Here is a 17,106-nt window from a genome sequence, read left to right as displayed (position 1 = left end):
TCAGCATGGCCCGAGCCAGGGCCTGGGGTGCTTTCTGTCCGTCTCCAGCATTTCTAGAAAGGAACTCATGTGAAAGCTCCAAAAACAGTCGAAGAAGAAATCTTTGGGGGCAAATTAAGTTTCAGTCACTAAGTTTATGCATTGCTGTAACATCTGTATTTGATCCGAAATACCCATTAAAGAAAAAAAACCAAGTACAGATTCATCAGAGGAAAGCACTGAGGAAAAATAAATTTAATATCCAACATGCAAATCTTTACTTTCAACAGAAATGCAAAAAGCACAGCTCACAGCCAACCGAATGCTGCTCAGAAATTGTTTCTGTACGTGGAAGACAGTGAACCGAGAAGCGGTTCATGTTTATGGAAATACCACTGACCATGAGATAGATCCTAACATGTTCGATTATGCCATCACGGTGTTTTTGCCAAAATATATTTTGTAGAAATCGTTTTAGTTAAGCCTCAAAGTCGTGAAAAATCGCAACAGGTTTTCTTTGCAGGTTTTGATTCTTCTCACATGGAGAGTTTGCTTGGGAACCGCGAGAGCGCGCTACGTGCTCGCTATGTACACCTAACCCGCCCGGCCTTGCGAGATGCGGGGGGGTGGGGGGTGGGGGGTGGGGGGTGGGGGAGGAGTTGGAGCGCCACCGTGACCTCTGGTCTCTGGCGCTCAAGGCCCCGGCGCGCCGCCAGGATCAAGGTGCCTGCTTGCCTTGGGGACGGTAGAAAACTGTAAACACAAACTCTCTCCGCTGCAGGGGACCCACCGCTGGCCGGGCCACTCGGGGTCCGGGTGACTTGGCTTCTGCGGGTGGGCATCCAAGGAGTTCTCCAGACCTTTTGAGACAGAGGCTCAGAGAAAGGGCCGGAGGATTCCTTGTCCCACCGAGGACCGTGTCCGCGCCACGACAGCCGGTGGAAAGGAACAGAGGAGAGGAGAGCAGCCCTGCGTGCGCCCCCCCCCCCCGCACCGAGGGCCGGGGGGGGGCACCGTGGCCACGGGAGCCCGGAGGGCAACGCCTCCCGCTGCTCTCCCGGAGCCCGCGTCCTGTCAGGGTGCTGATGTGTTTTAAGAGAATCTGCTCTCTGAGACAAAGATGAGAAGCCCGAACAGGGAGAATCAACGTCACACCCACAGACGCTTGGTGTTTGAGACCGGATAGAAAACCACGTCGCAGCTCAGTCGTGTGCCACAGTGGGACCGCTCGAGGCTCATGAAAACGTCGGCAGCTCTCTAGCGCTGACATCTCTAGAGGGTCGTGGCCTCCCCGTTGGGACGGCGTCAGAAGCGTCCTTCAAGTCAAGTCACTAGAATTTGCCAGCTGCACAGGGCCTGCCTTCGGGAATGTCTTTTAACGGGAAAAAAAAGTTTTTACGGCACTTTTCAAGTCTACTGACTAGACGGTGATTAAAACAGCAACACCAGCTCCTGGTTTGCTTCTAGCCAGGCTCTTGAAAAGAGCAATTCCGCCGGGCAGGTGCCTCCGTGTCGTTAACGAGCACTGCTCCGTGGGGAACAGAAACCTGACTGGATCATCTGTGCACAGTCCCTGAAAAGTCCAAACGTGAGCGGGAACGGGACTTGTCAGAACCCCCAGCCATCTCCAAACTCACTGGGCTGGGGAAGATTTTGTTCTCTGTGGACTACTTCCCTGTCACTTGGGAATATTCTTCTGAGATACTGAGCCTCGGCTATCTCTACAAGCAACTGGAAATTCCTGGAAGGCCTCAGCGTGTGAGACCGAATGCCCCCTCAGCCTGCAGGCGCTGAAGGTGGACTAGAGGCGACATGCCGCCCATCAGACGCTAGGACCGTGACATTTCTCAGAAAAAGAGAGCTTGCTTTCTGATACATGTCCTAAAAAGTGACACCGCAGGGTCTTCACAGAAAAACCGTACTTTGATTCCAGTTCCCATTGAAGAAATGTGCGCGTGCTTCGGTCTTCCCTGCAGTACACGAGAGACAGGCGTGTTTCCAGAAAAGTTAAAGATGGCCTTACGAGAAGTGACAGCCGGACACTCCAGGACACGGGTGCTGGGCTTGGCCCCGTCACTTGTTATTCTATTACTCTGTTACTGATGTCCTTTATCACTTCGAAAAAAACGAACCTCAGGGTGACAGCTTACTGCCTAGTGCCCAAGTGCCTCTCAAAAAAGCGTGTTTAAAAATTCAGTCCCAGAAGTAACCTCTGGAAGAGGGAAAGACCTCGAAGGGCGGAGGCCACCACGCACGTCCGTCTGTCCCAGGGCAGCAGTGTCGCGGACGCGTGGGTGGGCCGCTGGCCGAGCCCGAGCCCGAGGCTGGGGACAATGACGTACGTGCCCCTCAGCACTGAGCCTGGGCAGGCCGAGTGCTGCCTCAGTGCGGGACCGGAAACAGCCAAGCCATCGTGCACGTGGTTCGCACGTGGTACAAATGAGGCGTCATCCCTAGAACCGCTCCGTGGCGCACGCTTCCTGAGACCGGCGAAGCACTCGCGCACGTCACACCGGCCCTCGGGTGCCCTGTGACTCCGGTTTGTCGTTTCCCAGAGGCGGCGTCCGACGTGCCCGCGGCCCCGCCGGCAGCCGTGGCTGAGCCCCGGGGCTTGGTTCCAGTGGGGGGGCCCTTTCGTGCTCCTCAACCTCTGAGAACAGAGGGAGGGCCGCCGTCCTGCGTCCGTTCGACTACCCCCTCCTTCCGTGGAAGATACACCGGGACCGTATTTCTCCCAAGACCTGAGTTCCAGAGTCTTCAGACCCCGGATGACCAGGGAGAAAGGATTCCTGAAGAAAAAGCTGTATTTTAGCCACCCTGGACACAAACTTGGGGGCGGCGTTTGGCTCCCCTGGAGAACACTCTTGGAACATGGGGCCGTGCTCAGGGAAACGAGGCCCTGCTCCAGCGCTTGGCGGCGAGGCCTGACTCTGGGCTGTCCTAAAACACTGCTCTGGAACGTGAAATTGTGCAGACAGCTGGGATTCAGCCAAGCGTGAGCTGGGCACTGCCAGAGAAGGCGAGAATGTTCCAGCACAACCCCACCACACAGGCGACTGGCGGGGGTCCCCCACCAACCCGAGCTCTGCAGAAAGGCTGCCTGACCCAGTTGTGCGCCGGAACCCTGGACACTTCATGAGGTAGGTGGTATCAGCCCCATTTTACAGGTGGGCCAACTGAGGCAGAATGAAATGCAACAGCTTGCTTTAATAACAGCGTACAAAATCTAGAGAAAGCCCCAAAGTAGCCCCTGTTCCCGGAGCCCAGCGCAAACCCTTGGAGCGTGCAGAATAAAACAGATGGGAGAACAAGCCCCTCCAACCCCTTCTTTCCTTGCAGAGAGGGTCTCCGTGCACGACAGCAAACCCTCAAATATTCCTGGGGACTTCAAACAAAACAACATAGCAACAGAGACCCAGCTGACGGTTTATTCCCAATGGGGCAGGGAACCGCTTCCACTCGGGAAGGCTCGTGGTTTTGAGAAGAGCACAACGTGTCATCCATCACAGGTGGGACTCCCTCCAGCCCGAACAAGGCCGCAGGTGAGCCCGGGGCCGCACGGCCGCTCACACAAACCCACCGGACCAGCCGCCTGGAGGTCAGTTCCTCTTTGCCTCAGTGAGCTGGTCTGAGAAATGGGACCAGTGCACTCAGTCAAAGCAAGCAAGCTCCAGGAAACACCCTATCCCCTCCCCGGCCCCCGCCCCCCGAGGATGGAGGTTCTACCTAGAACCTTCCTGGGAGGAAGCCAACCCCACCCCCCAACCCTCTCCTGTCTGACTACCAAGCCGTCCCACCTGCCCTCAGAGTCCAGATTCTGTGGGTCACGCCGGCCGAGGCGCAGAGCGGGGTGTCTCCAGGGTGGAGGTGTGAGTATTGGTGGAGCTCTTTGGCTGGAAGCAAAGGCCATTCTGGCAGGATCGGGGCCTGTCTGCTCAGCTCGAGGCCTTTCTGGAACCAGGCGTGGGGTGAGGTATTCCCAGCCCAGGGCAAAGCCCTCAGACAGCTGCGTGCCCCATCTCCCCGAGGCAACCCATTTGTAACCAAGCGGTAAACAAGGGAAGGCGGACAAGTCGGGACTAACTCGGACGCTCAAGTTCATGGGTGCAGCAGCACGAAACCGTGAGCCAGTTCTCCTTGGGAAGGCGTCGACACGCTGACACTCTGGGTGCCCCCAACTGGGTGGTCTCTCCACCTGCGGTCTGAGTGTGGACGTCGGGTTAGCGGGTCTGGACACGCTCTGGACCCTGGCTGCTCCTCTGCTCTCTCTTACAGCCTCTCGGCATCTCTGGTCCTCTGGGGATGCAGAGGACGCTCCAGAGATGGGTGGGGGGTGGGGGGGTGGGCGGCGGGCACAGGGGCAGGAGCAGAGCCAGCAGGGGAGGAGGAAGAGGCACTTCAGTTTGGGCTGGTGTTCGTGGAGTCGGCCCTGGCCCCAGGAGTCGAGCGGCCCCGCCGGGCTCCGGCGTCGGCGCTGGGTTGTCACAGAAGACCCCGGTGGTGGTGGACAGCTAGGCACTTGGCAGCACCCCCAGGGCCGGGCAGGGCTGGGGGGCTCTGCGCAGGCTCTGCACACGGCTAGGTCATCAGGATGGGCTTCTGCCGCACTTCCAGGATGTCTAGGGCGGCGGGAGGGGGGACGGGCGAGACAAGGAAGTGAAGGCCCTGGGCGCTCCGGCCCCCGACGGCGCCGTTTACGCGGGCAGTCCGGGCTAAGTACTTCCACGCATCTCCTCCCGCGCCCCCACCAAACTGCACCACTACTGTCGTTCCGATTTACAGACGGGGGCGGGGTGGTCGTGGGGCGGCTGCACAGCCCAACAAGCCAAGTGAAAGTGGGGCTCCGATGTGGGCTGGCCCGACTCCGGAGCCGTCGCCCGGCACCGCCGCGCAGGCCCTGGTCAGTAGGGGGCCCCCGTGAGCTCCACCTCACCCCTCCCCCCAACCAGTAACCCCCCCCCCCCCCCCCCCCCCGCCCCGCCCCGGGGCTCTGCAGCCACTCAAGGGGGGACAGGAGGGGCCGTGGTTTTCCCAGACAGGCCGAGAACCCGACACACCCACTGACGGGCTCCAGACTTGAAACGAGGGGCCAGGGTTACTGACACCCCCGTGAAAAGTGACACTGTTTTCTACCTCAAGCTGCATTACCTGTTAAAATCCGATGCAACGGCAAAGTTACGTAGGTCAAGTGTGCATAGAGAAGGAAATTTCCATCCGCTCTGTTCAGCTTCAGCCAGGACCCAACCAGGGACCGCCCCGTGCCAGACAGGGACCGAGACCGCAGGTTGGTGGCATTGTGCAGATCCGCTAGAGGGGAGAAGGCCGTGTCAGCAAGGACTAGGAGACGACCTCCCACCCCAGGAACCACCTCTGCCTCAGCCTGGGCCCTTTGCCGCCAGCCCCTCCACGCCCCAGACCTGCCCCAGAGCTGCCAGGCCCTGGCCCGTGACCAGCCCCCCCTTCCCCCCCACCCCCCCCTGCCTAGCCAGCCCTCCCCTCCCCTCCCCTCCAGCTGTCCCTGACCCCTCTTCTCTGCCCGGAGAGGCTCTTCCGTGGGGTCTGGCTTGTCGCCACATTGTGTTACTTCTCCGCTTCCCCGTGGCCCCGTCTGTCACTGGAACTGGGCACCACCAGCCTGCAGGGCCCAGGGCGAGGCTGGGAGGACCCATCACCGTGACCCATTCTTCTGGGTCACCCAGGCTGGGTGGTTATCAGCCCTTTCCTACTGATCTGGAAAGGAGCTGAGGTGGGGAAGGCGCTTGCCCAAGCGCACGCAAGAGCAGGTCGAGGCTAGGCCCGTCCTTCTCTGGGCCCCAGCACTCAGAATAAGGACTGGTGTCTCTTCCGTTCAAGGCCACAGTCCCAGCTCCCGCCAGGCCCCCCACCCCCCATGCTGTCGGCCATCCCTTCAGCGCCCCCGGCACACACGCAGGGTGCTCACACCTTGTCTCTGACAGCCAGCCTGCCCTCCTACAGTCTTTCTCCACAGGGGCCGCTGGGTGGTAGTTCAGTATGCGAATGTGACTTTGTCACTGGCTTGCTTAAACCTTCCGAGGGCTTCCTGCTGCTGAGATGAGGGTGCCCCCTCCCCCCGCCACTGGCTCGCTGGCTGCAGGGCGGTGAGAAGCTGCGGGTTTGCCGGGAGGGACTGCGGGGCAAGCGGGGGTTAGCCTGGGCACCCCGCCGGCTCCAGGCGGAGACGCCCAGGAGGCTGCCGGACAGAGGGTGGGTGAGCCCCGCGGAGAGCCCGAGGGATGCCCCTGCGCAGGTTCTGGAGGCAGGGCACTGAGGACGGGCCAAAGCAGCAGCCTGAAGGCACGAAAGGCGGGAACGAACCGGAGAGCTCACCTCACACTAGGCAAGGGTTTCTCGAACCCTCTGTGTGGAGCAGTCAGACCCTCAACTCAGGAAAGGTCTGTAAGCCTCCTGTCCTGCCTCCTATTCTGACCCCAGATCAGAAGCTCCTCGAGGCGGGGATTTCCGTCTGTCCGTCCGCAGCTCCATCCCCAGCCCCGAGGGGCCCCTGGCACCCCCTGGTCCCCCAGATGTGAATGCGAGGATGAACCCAGAGGGCCCGGGGTCATAAGCAGCGGGCTTACCCCTGCCGCTGTCCTCCCGGAAGAACTCCTCACTGTCATTGGCTGAGTGAGACTTCTTCATCTCAGCGATCCGGTTCCGGGGCACCTTCCTCTTGAGGGATGGGGAGAAGAACGCGGGCCGGTTGTTCCGCTCCGGAGTGGGGGGCGTGCTGAAGGAGGTCACCTGGGGACAAAGAGCCGTAGTCACCAGAGGAGCCCGCCTACCGCCGGGGCCCTGAGGCCAACCTGCCGGAGGGCCGGCCTCCCTGGGGCTGAGCGGGTGCTCGCGGCTGGTTCCAGCTCAGGGAGGGCAGAAGGGCCTCAGCTCCGCCCAAGGGGGGAGCCGGGTGCCCTCCGCGGGCCCCGAACCCTGGCCGGCCGAAGCAAGACTGCTGACGCCGCTCACGCCCCCGCCACGGCACACGCGTCCGTGGACGCGTCCCAACCAACCCACGGGATGGGAGCTGGTATGAAGCCCGCAGGACCAATGAGGAAATGAAGGTGGGACAGCGACCTTGACCTGCCCAAGGACACCCAGCAGAATGGGGTCAAAACCAGGATTCGGCCCAGGTCTTCTGCCTCCTAAGGCCATGCTCCTCACCCTAATTTCTTCCACTTGGCTAAGAGGCACCCCCCATCCCTCTCAGCCCCAGCACCCTCCGGTGAAGGGCAATGGCGAAGCGGCCCAGGCCTCCAACCCCTCATCTAGTAAGCACACTCAGCAACGTTCTGCACAAACACGCACAGCCACGCAGGGTCAGGTGGGAGCAGCACAGGGGACAGGCAGGCACACAACACCGCTCCCTGCCCCCAAGGAGCTCACAGTCTGCTGAGGGGCGACAGACTCGGAAAGTGACAACCACAGGCTGAAGGCTGGTTGCTGAGACAGAGAAAGGGAAGAGCAGGATACAGGAGAGCACAGAGCAACAGGGGTCCACAGCCTGGGAAATCAGGAAAGGCTTCCTGGAGGAGATGCCGCTCGAGATGGGTCTTGAAGGACGAGTAGGAGTTCGCCAGGTGAAGAAGGGGGGGAAGGGCGTTCCAGGCAGAGGGAACTTGGCCCATCTCCTCCCTCCTCCCCATGCAAACAAGAATCTGAGGAACAAGGTGAGCTGGGACTGAAACTTCAGGAGCCCCGTCAGCCTCCTCGTCACGGCTTCCGACATCGATCAAAGTCCTGGCGGCCGCTGGGCTCCAGATGGTCCTCCCATAAGCCAGGGAAGTTTTCCAAAGATAGAGAAAAAAACAAAACACCAGAGACCACAATACACACAGAGTCTGCATTTGTCACGAGCTGGTTACAAATGACCCCTCCGGAAAAGGGGGACACGCGACAGTAAGCACAGAGGTGGCGGGGGCCCGGGCAGCCCCCAGAAGGTCAGGCCCAGCCACTGGCAGCTGCGTGACCCTGGCAGGTCCCTTCCCTCGACCCCGGGCCTCCCTGCTCCCCTGAGCCAGGAACCATGGCCTTCACCCCCAACTACCACCCTGGGACGGAGAGATTATCACTCCCATTTGGTGGACGGGAAGAGCCAGGCTCAGGCAGGTCTGGTAACATATCAGCAGTCGGTCAGCAAACGCATGGCTGGAAGCAGCAACCCAGGCCGGTCCGGCCCAGAGCCCAGGCCGCATCTTCACGAGGACTTCCACAGACACATTCTGCAGGGCCTCGGTGGGCAGTTTAGGACCAGGGAGAAGAATTAGACCCTGTTTCTCAGAAATCAGCTCGGAAATGTATCAGCAACCGCTGCTTGAAAGATGAGAGAGGCCCCTGCTTGGAACCCTCACCCATGTCTTTGCAAAAAAAAAAAAACAGCACGGACTGTTTTTATTCTGCTTCTCAATCACGTTGATTGCAGAAGAACAAAATGAAAAAGGACATAAAGAGGAGGAAGGAACACGCTGACTACCTGGAGATATGCAGGGCTAAGTTTTACAGAATGAGAAGTCTAGCAAACACACACTTGCTCGTCTGGGGCACGTCAGCACTGTGGCCTGCTTTATGTCCTTCAGGCATCTTCCCCAGCTGATCACGCCCGCACCAGCTGCTGGCTGTGCTAGCAGCCCCCCTGAACCTCCCAACACCAGTGCTCCCCATTTCTGGACGAGAAAACAGGCCACAACCTGTCCCGGGTCACTTGAGCAGCAACACCTGGACTCCAGCCCACACAGTCTCACCCCCAAGCCCTTTCCTTGCAGATGGGCTGGCCAAAGCTGCTTCCCTGCCCCCGGCACGCGCACCTACTTGTCCCCTTCCGAGACCCACCGCTCTGAGCAGCCCACGGGCTCGGGACTTTCTCGTGCCCAAGCCCTGGGCCCCACTGGGGGTGCTGGGAATGAAGCTGCCGCTGACCTCCACTTCCCACCCCTAGGGAAGGACGGTGGCCTAGAAAGAGCAGGGCTCAGAGGCTCGGTGCTGTCACACGAGAGCCGTGAGAGCTGGGGCGGCGCCAGTCAATCCAGCAAGCCTGAGTTTCCCGGTATGTAGATGGGAACGCCCACGTCTACCCTCGGGGCTGCCGTGGGGACTCCCAATACTCAAAGATACACAACATCTCGTAAACAAGGGGGCCAAGCAGAGGGAAGAGCTGAGTGGTCCAGGACCCCGTGTTCTCTTCCCGAGCCTCACAGGGCAGGAGGGGAGGCTAGTTCGTCAGCATCCCCAGGGCACTCCCCAGGTCGTGTGCCCAGGCTCGGCCAGCAGGCCCTCTGAGGCAGGTGCGCCAGGACCAGCCTGGGTTTCCCTTCGGCTGGGCCCAGCTGCAGTGGCAGCTCAGGGCAGCAGAAAAAGCCCTGGCCCACGCCCTAACCTGCTGTGTGACCTTGGGCAAGTCACGGCCCTCTCTGAACCTCAGCCTGCTCCCCAGGGGGTGGGGATGATGACACCTACCTCACGGGGGACTTTAAGGATCAGGGAGGCGGTGGGAAGCGGACCCGAGGGACGGGAGGCCCCTCCCTGAGCTGTGCAGCCCTTACCCGCTCGTGCGTGGGTGAAGCCGGGCTGGAACCCTCTTCGGTCCCACAGGGGGACGTGTCACCAGCAGACACGCGGCTGACTGCCATCTCCGCATGACCCTTGCCCTGGGGCCCCTTCATGCGCACAAACTCCATGTTGTTGTACTTGTAGAAGCCGAATGACATCTTCTGTGCCATACGGGCAGCCACACTCACCTGCGGGCAGGTGGGAGATGGCCTGAGTCAGCCCCCGTAGGGATGGCCTCCTCCTGGGAACACGGGTCGCAAGGATGACTGCCCCTCAAAGAGTGGCCCCCGAGGGCTGCCCGCTTTCCTCCCAGGGCGATGGACCCCGTTGGCCAGGGTACTGCTGGAATACTTGGGGCTCGGGCGGACGCTCCTCCCACCGCCCCATGATCCGTGCCTCGCAGCAGGCCGAGCGCCAGGCTGGGAACACAACCTTCCCCCGGGGAGTCCGAGACCACCCCCCACCCCTCCCCTGGGAGGGGCCAGCCTCAGGGCGCAGGCCCAGCTGCAGGAGAGCGGTCTGTCCACCGGGGTTCCTCCCCCACCCCACCACCAGGGTCCATTTCGGGAGTGTTTGCACGTGGGGTGGGGCCACCTGTCCCTCCGATCCAGGTGAGCGAGGAGGGACACAACAGAACGCAGGCCCTGAGCCACCTAAGAGGGGCCCCGGGGGCCGCAGGTGCTCTGAGGAGCTGGGCAAGGATGGGGGGGAGGGGCCGTGGAGGGCCTGTCCTCCCACTTACTCGGTTGTCATACACCTTCTTGAGTGCCTCATAGCGGATGGAGCCCTGAAAGATGACCCCTTGGAACAGGTTGGTTTTGTCACTGGCCACCAGCTCCACGCAGACCATCTCTCCCTCCCCCACCGTCATGTCGCTGAACACCTGAGAGGGGGCACAAGGAGGACAGCTACCCACCACGCAGCCGGCGGCCTGGTTCCCAGGCTCCACCCCTTGCCGCCCGCCCACCCACACCCCTGCTGCAGGGGCTGTGCACAGACCCCACTTCCAGGTCACACGGACTCAGGTTCAAATCTTGGCTCTGCCACGAACAGGCCATGCCAGCCTGGAGACGGCACTTAGTCCCCTGAGCCGAAAGTGCTCCAAGGCACCACGCGATCGAGAAGAGACCCTGAAACACAGGCTCCCTTCTTCGTGAGTCTTCCCTGGGGTCCTGACCGCCTCTAGGCTGCGCCAGCACTGCTATGGGGACCTCGGCGGCAGCGGGGAGCAGCTGGGCAGGGCTGGGGGCAAGGTGCCTGGTGTGGCCCGTGCGACTCACTTTCTGCCATGAGTCCCAGTTTTCCCAGCCTGAAGACAGAAGCTTGGCCCAGAAAGGCCCGCAGCCCCGCCCCCTCTGACGCCCTAGCGTCCCGGGGCGTGGAGGCACTTGTTTGGAGGTTCGTGGCCATCCTAATGTCTCCTCCTGCCCGGGCAGCCCTTTTTTATAGGAGTTTATGACACATTCTTCCATTCACAAGCCGGTGGGATCTCCGACCCCAGCGGGTAAGTAGGACACATGATCATGACGCTCATTTGACAGCGGAGGAAACAGGCTCAGAGCTCGGTGGGCCCCGCTGGCCCCAGTCCCGCGCCAGGAAGAGTGGGGGCCAGAGGGTTAGGAGCCAGGGTCGCCCCCACCCCCCCCTGCCCTCGCGGCCCTGACGCGGGGCCTGGGGAGACGTGCTGGGCACGAGCAGCTCACCTCCTCGAAGCTGTCGATCATGAAGAAGATGTTGGGGTAGCTGATCTTGGATTCTTCTCCCTTGCTGTCCATGGGGTGTTTACTGGGGGACGCAAACACTTGCTGAAAGGAAGGGGATTTTTGAAGGACTGAGTGAGGCCAGGCCCTGCCCTGCACCCAGGCCCACGGCCACTCAAGGGACAGGTCACTGTGGTCACATGGCTCAGAGCCAGGCCAAAGCCAGAGGGAACCACTCTGCGAGGAGCTAGACCGGTTTCTGGTCAGACCTGCCCCTCCAGGCAGGGAAGCGAGGAGGGAGGGCGGGAGGGGAGGACTTGTCTCCCCCAGGCAAACGCTGAGCAGCCACAGGGCTGCCATTTCTGGGCTGAGCTAGCAGTCAGGGGGCCTGGGGGCTTACCTGGGATTTCTTCTTATGGATGTGGATGTCCCCCCCATCAGCACGTGTGCACACGGCACAGGTCACCATGTAGTCCAGCTGGAAGAGAGCACGCAGGACGGCGTGCGTGGAGGGGTCCGCCTGGCCGCCCGCGGGAGCCCCGCCCCCACCACCACGCCCCTGTACCTTCTGCAGGATGAGGTTCAGGCAGACGCTCTCCTCCCAGTCGATGTCAGGGTCTCCAAGGCCCGGCAGCTTCTTGGAGTCACGCCGGTACACCTCTACCTCCACCTCGGGCTCAGCCTCAGCCAGCTGGGGGCACAGGGCGCAGGTGAGTCCTGGCGCCTTCTCCCTGACTACTGCCTGGCAGCTGCTAACACAGACATGGACTCCGGCCTGGCTTCTCGGTCTCCAGCTATGTGACCCCAAGTTAATGAAGAAGGGAGCCTCCGAGGTGGTCCCTCGGGCCCTGCGGCAGGGCATGGGGATCCCAGCCTCCTGTCCCACGCACACTGCTTCTGTTCAACCTGCCCAGAGGCGGCCGTCCACCCATCCGCCCACCATCACCACCAGCCTAGCACAGGAAGCCCGCAGGTTGCTATGGCAACCGGGTACCAGCTCAGCTGCAGGCTGGGGAGGGGGCGGGAGGCGGCCCTGGCTTGCCGCAGAGAGCCCGCAGTGCGCAGGCGCCTGCCCGGGGCTCTCCTTGCTTTCTGTTCTTTTGAGTGGTGGGGGCAGAGAGGCTGCTGGGGAATGGCTGTCCGGTCTCCCCATTTGTCCCTCCCTGCCCACCCTGCACCCTCCAGGCCTGCAGGGTCTCCCCACATCACTGCCCACCCCCTGCCCTCCAAACACTACAGACACCACATGGTCCCCTCTCGTTGGTGCCAGGTCACATGTGTGCCGGGTGCCCCCCGCCCCCAGCACCTCCTAGGCTGGTCCCTCCAGTGGGAATGTCCTTAGGCCACCGTGGACCCCCCCCTGTCCTACAACACGGAGGCCCGATGTCACAGCTTGGTGTGTGTGGGCTCCCGGCTGTCCCCCATTCTCCCACTACCACAGTACTGACCACTCTGTGATCACTCACGATGCTGTCTGTCTGCTCCCTGAGGACAGGGCCAGGTCTGAGTCATTCCTGGGCTCCCAGGGCTGGGGGGAGGGGCATCTGCCTACAGCTCACTGTGGTGTTCGATGGAACATTCTAGCAAGTCAACAGCAGGACTGCCACATGCCCCCGTGTACTCAGGTTCCCCAGGCTGACCTCAACACCCCCAAACCTTCCAGGAAGTTTGCACATGGTCCCAGAACTCCTGCTCCAAACTCCTCAGTTCTGGATCCAGAGAACTTTTCTTCCTACCTCTTCACCTGGCCTCTCCCCTCTCCTGCCTCCTGGAGAATTCCAGGCTGGGCTGGGCTAAGAAAACCATCCCTAACCAGAGCTGGGGCATCTCCCGGCACCAAAATTCAAGGTCCAGCTGAGTCTCAGATCCTTATTAGAGCCTCTGGTCTCAGCAGGCTGCCTTTGGGAAAAGATCAAGATTTTGCAAACAAACAAACAAACAAACAAACAAACAAAAAACCCAAACAAAACCCAAAGTCTGCAGCGGATGCCACAGGCCAGTGGGGCAGGCTGCAGGGCAGAGGCCACAGCCCGGCTGCCCCCTCGCTCCTTGCCCCTGGGCAGAAAGCTCTCCGTTCCAGTTCTGCATGTGAGCCCTGGCAGTAGGAGCCCGTGCCCCAGGGCCGAGCTGAGAGAGGACAGCATGCCCACAGTGGGCGTCCCTGGCAGTGAGGCTCCCTAGGGGCTCACCGCCCTCTGCCAGGAGACTCATGTGGTCACACCGTCCCACACATCTGGCCTCCCAGGTGTGAGCAATGAGAGGACCTTAACCTCACTGAGCATCTGCCCAGCCCCCTTCCCAGGACAGGCTGAGCCGCGGAGTCACAGGGCAAGTCGGGGGAGACAAAGCTGGAAAAGCTGGTCTCTCAGCTGCACCCCCAGACAGGGCGGGCATGGTGAGCAGGGACTGAGGAGCTCTGGGCCAGGCTCCCGAGGTGCTCAGTTCATGGATCTCTCCACCGATACCTGCTCACCCCACCCCCAATTCTACCCACTGGGGCCTTCTCTTCATCCCTCCCAGAGGGCAACCCCTGCCCATGCTGAGTACAGCCTGGGTCCCTGCCCACCACTGAGGCTGCTCTGCCCACGCCTTCCCAGCCTCTGGTCACAGGTCCAACGGCCCGTCCCCCTTCTCATCCTGCTGGACTTGGCTCCTCAGGTCCTGCGTCCCTGCTGGTCATGCCCTCTCCTCCTGGCACCCCCATCCGGCCAGCCGCTCGGTCTCCTGCTGGTCCCTCCAGGGTCAGGCTAGCTCAGAGCTCTGTCCTAGGCCTCTGTGACTGTCACACCTCCAAGTCTCCCTCCTCTTCCCACAAATTCCCATGGTCCCAGGTACCATCTTGGAGCCAGTGGTCCTAGACCTCTGCCTCTGTCCCTGGCCTCTCTGCTGAGTTTCACCCCACAGGAGATCCGCCACTGGAGGACGTCACCGTCTGGATGGCGCACAGGCGCTAGGACTCAACCTGTCCAACACCGAACCCTGTCCTCCTGCGACGGCACCAGACTCACCCTGAGCCCACGGCAGACCAGCTCGCTGGCTGCCAGCATGCAAGTCACTGTGTTCCCTTTGCAGCAGGTACCAGGCCTGTCCACGTGCGGGACACCTCGGCCGTATGTGTCAAGCTCCGAGAACAGGCACACAGCAGGGGAAGGGCTCCATGCACCTGACACACAGGCAAGCTCACAAGCCGTGGCCCAGGGGTCAGAGGGCACTGGACTTGGAACCAAGGGGGCCGTGAGTTCCATACCTGCCTCCACAGCCCTCCCATTTTTGTGATTAAAGGCAAACAGTGCATTCCCCTGTTTGGCATACAGGTTGCTTACACATTTTACAAACTAGTAGCGTTTCTGAAAAAAAGAGAACAGGCAGAGGCTGTTTTATTAACCCCTCCACACACCTAAGCTCAGTGGACGGAACGCCTCAGCTGAGTCACTTTATACCTGAGACCCTGGTCTCCCCCCGGCCCTGCTGAGCTGCGGGGAGGATACGGCAGGTGTGAGAAGGAAAGAGCTCAGCACTGTGCCTGCTGCGCGGTGGGGGCTCGGGCCTGCGGGGCCTCCTCACCTCCGAGCACGTCATCTTGCCCCTGGGCTCTGGGCTCGAGGCTTTGCTCTCCCGTTGATTTACTTAACAGTATGCTGGCCAAACCACCTCGCCTCTGAGCCTGTCTCCTCAAAGGGACAACAGTGATGTCATCACTGCCTTTCAGGGCCCTGGTGAAGATCAGTAGTAACGTATGCGCCCCCCCCCCCGGCACATGTGACCGTCTCCACACGGCTCCTGGCACCCAGTAGGTGCTCAGTGAACAGTGTTTTCCCCTGAGGACCTGCTCGAGGTCTGCAGGGAAGCCCACCTGGGCGGCTGAGGGCAGACCCCACAAGGACGCTTGGCTGGGGCCGGAGGGGGCCGCTCACCTTCCTCCCGTCCGCGCTGCCCTCGCTGCCCGGGTACGCCAGCTTCCGGCGCACATAGAAAAGCATGTCGTCCTGCCGCGGCGCCCATTTCTCCATGAAGTAAGTAGAGAACATCCAAGTCCAGAAGACGATGCGGTCATCCTTGAAGCACCCTGCCGAGGGAGGCCGGAGAAGAGTGAGAAAGGATGGGTCAACCTGGCCCTTGCGTGTGACCTTGGCCAGGCCCTGTCTCCCCCTCCTCCCCACCCCCAACCTGCATTTCTGGTCAGAGGTCTGCTGGGGCTCGGGGATGTCCAGAGCCCCCTGCTCCCTCACCGCCCCCCCACGCCCTCCCAGCCAGGGGACAGGGGCTCAAGGACACCCCCCGGCAGGCCCAATGCCTCCGGCCCAGAGAGCCCGAGATCCCTGGGCCCCAGCCCCACAGCCCCGGCGACTCCAGCGTGGATGAATCAGCAGCTTCAGTGGGGCAGGAAAGCCCTAACAAGAGGCGAGAGAGAGGCAGCGTCACTGGCTGGCTGGGCTGGGAGCAGACAGGCTCTGGAGGGAGCTCCAGAGGCGGGCACCACCCTCGGCCAGCATCCCCCACCCCCGCCCCAGGCTGCGGCAATTCCCACCGAGAACCGGACTTAAAGGAACAGCGGCCTGTGCCAGCCAGTCTCGGCCGCTGGCAGAAAGCAGGGAAGGCGCCCACCCCCTCCCTCACCCCCGCGTGTAGTGGAGCCTGTCATCAGCCAGATCTTTTCTCCCTTGATCTTCGTTGGGGGGGGGGGGGCTCTTCTTTTTATTACAGATACTGTTTCTTTAGGATCCGTAAATCTCTGTCATAATCCTTCCCCCAGGAGGAAAAAAAGCCCACGGGCTCTGCTGGGAAAGACCCGGGTTTCTGCTCTCACTCTGCCGCTTGCTGAGTGACGGCAGGCAGGCCGTTTGGCCTCGATGGGCCCCAGGTTCCTCAGTGAATGTTGACTGCCCGACACCTGGCAGGGAACCGGCATAGACAGAGCCCGAGCCTGGCACAGAGCAGGCTCAACCAACGTGGGCTTCCTCCCTATCTGGGCAGATCCGACGCAGTTTCAAGATATGAGACAGAGCTATTTCTTATAATCAAAATATAAAATTGTTGCTGATTTCTTCCTCTCTTCTCCAGAAAATACTTTACCACTGTGACCTAGTCCTCATACTTTGGCGGCAGAAGGACCTAATCCCCGCCCTTAGAGATGGGGAACCTGAGAGCCTGCCCGTGCTGGGCCCCCTCCCCGCCATCACAGGCAGTTCAGCGGCCCCACCAGGTCCCCTGACTCACCTCCGGGGGGCTCAGCCATCAGGCTTTGGAAGACGGGGTCGCTTGCAGAAAGCCCAGGCTTTGTTCATTTCAGCCACACAGTGATCAAAGAACCTGGGCTCCAAACCAGCCCGTGCCCCCCTCCTGGCCACCGCCCATAGCCTGTGGCCCATACACCACCCTCCCCGCCCTGCGTGGCTCTCAGGGGGGAGGAAAACAGAAGGGGTCTTCCGATCAGGGGTCCGGGTCAGTGGGCCTGCCTGTCGGCCCCAGGCAGAACCAAGCCCCCTGTCTGCATCATCCTGCACCACTGCTTAGAGATTCCTGCCACACTCTGACAACAGGACGTCACACCACTCCAGATCCCCTGCAAAGGTGAGCAAAGGCGCCCTCCCTGCGGGTCCCGGGAAGCCCCCCAGAAGCATCTCTGGCTGTGATGAGCAGGGGTCACGGCTCAAACCTCCCCACCTACCACAGAGACACAGAGGGTCACCACCAGCATCTGTCCCTGGGGCCAGGTGCTGCCTTCCGCAGGTGATCCCTTTCGTTGTGCTAACAGAAGTCACCTTGTAAGTAGCCCAGCGGTAGCCGGGCGCCCGGTCAGCATCGATGATGATGAGCAGAGCATCGGCTGCGATTCGAGATATGCTAGCCTCCTGTGGGCCCCGGG

At 61.3% G+C, this 17,106-nt stretch overlaps 1 protein-coding gene across 6 annotated transcripts in view; it reads right to left on the bottom strand.

The window, feature by feature from the left end:
• Positions 1-205: 205 nt before the first annotated feature.
• The window catches only part of KIAA0930 (KIAA0930 ortholog), a 36,689-nt gene continuing 19,788 nt past the window's right edge, over positions 206-17,106 (bottom strand). For 2 of the 6 annotated variants that reach the window (XM_025881866.2, XM_073882642.1), the window contains exons 2-10: positions 15,155-15,306; positions 11,806-11,931; positions 11,641-11,718; positions 11,244-11,345; positions 10,283-10,423; positions 9,534-9,728; positions 6,579-6,741; positions 5,128-5,286; positions 3,394-4,598 (exon numbers count right to left, since the gene is read on the bottom strand). In XM_025881866.2, the coding sequence (XP_025737651.1) occupies positions 4,558-4,598; positions 5,128-5,286; positions 6,579-6,741; positions 9,534-9,728; positions 10,283-10,423; positions 11,244-11,345; positions 11,641-11,718; positions 11,806-11,931; positions 15,155-15,306 (1,157 nt within the window). In that variant the 3' untranslated portion in view covers positions 3,394-4,557. Of the gene's footprint in view, positions 2,769-3,393; positions 4,599-5,127; positions 5,287-6,578; positions 6,742-9,533; positions 9,729-10,282; positions 10,424-11,243; positions 11,346-11,640; positions 11,719-11,805; positions 11,932-15,154; positions 15,307-16,457; positions 16,492-17,106 lie in introns of those variants that run through there. The other 4 variants (XR_012375297.1, XR_003210171.2, XM_073882643.1 and 1 more) reach the window with 4 other exon arrangements.

Source organism: Callorhinus ursinus, unplaced genomic scaffold (genome assembly GCF_003265705.2).
Source record: "Callorhinus ursinus isolate GAN/ISIS: 27379988/994484 unplaced genomic scaffold, GSC_fseal_2.0 scaffold48, whole genome shotgun sequence".
NCBI classification, from domain to species: domain Eukaryota; kingdom Metazoa; phylum Chordata; class Mammalia; order Carnivora; family Otariidae; genus Callorhinus; species Callorhinus ursinus.
This window is presented reverse-complemented; position numbering and strand designations above follow the sequence as displayed.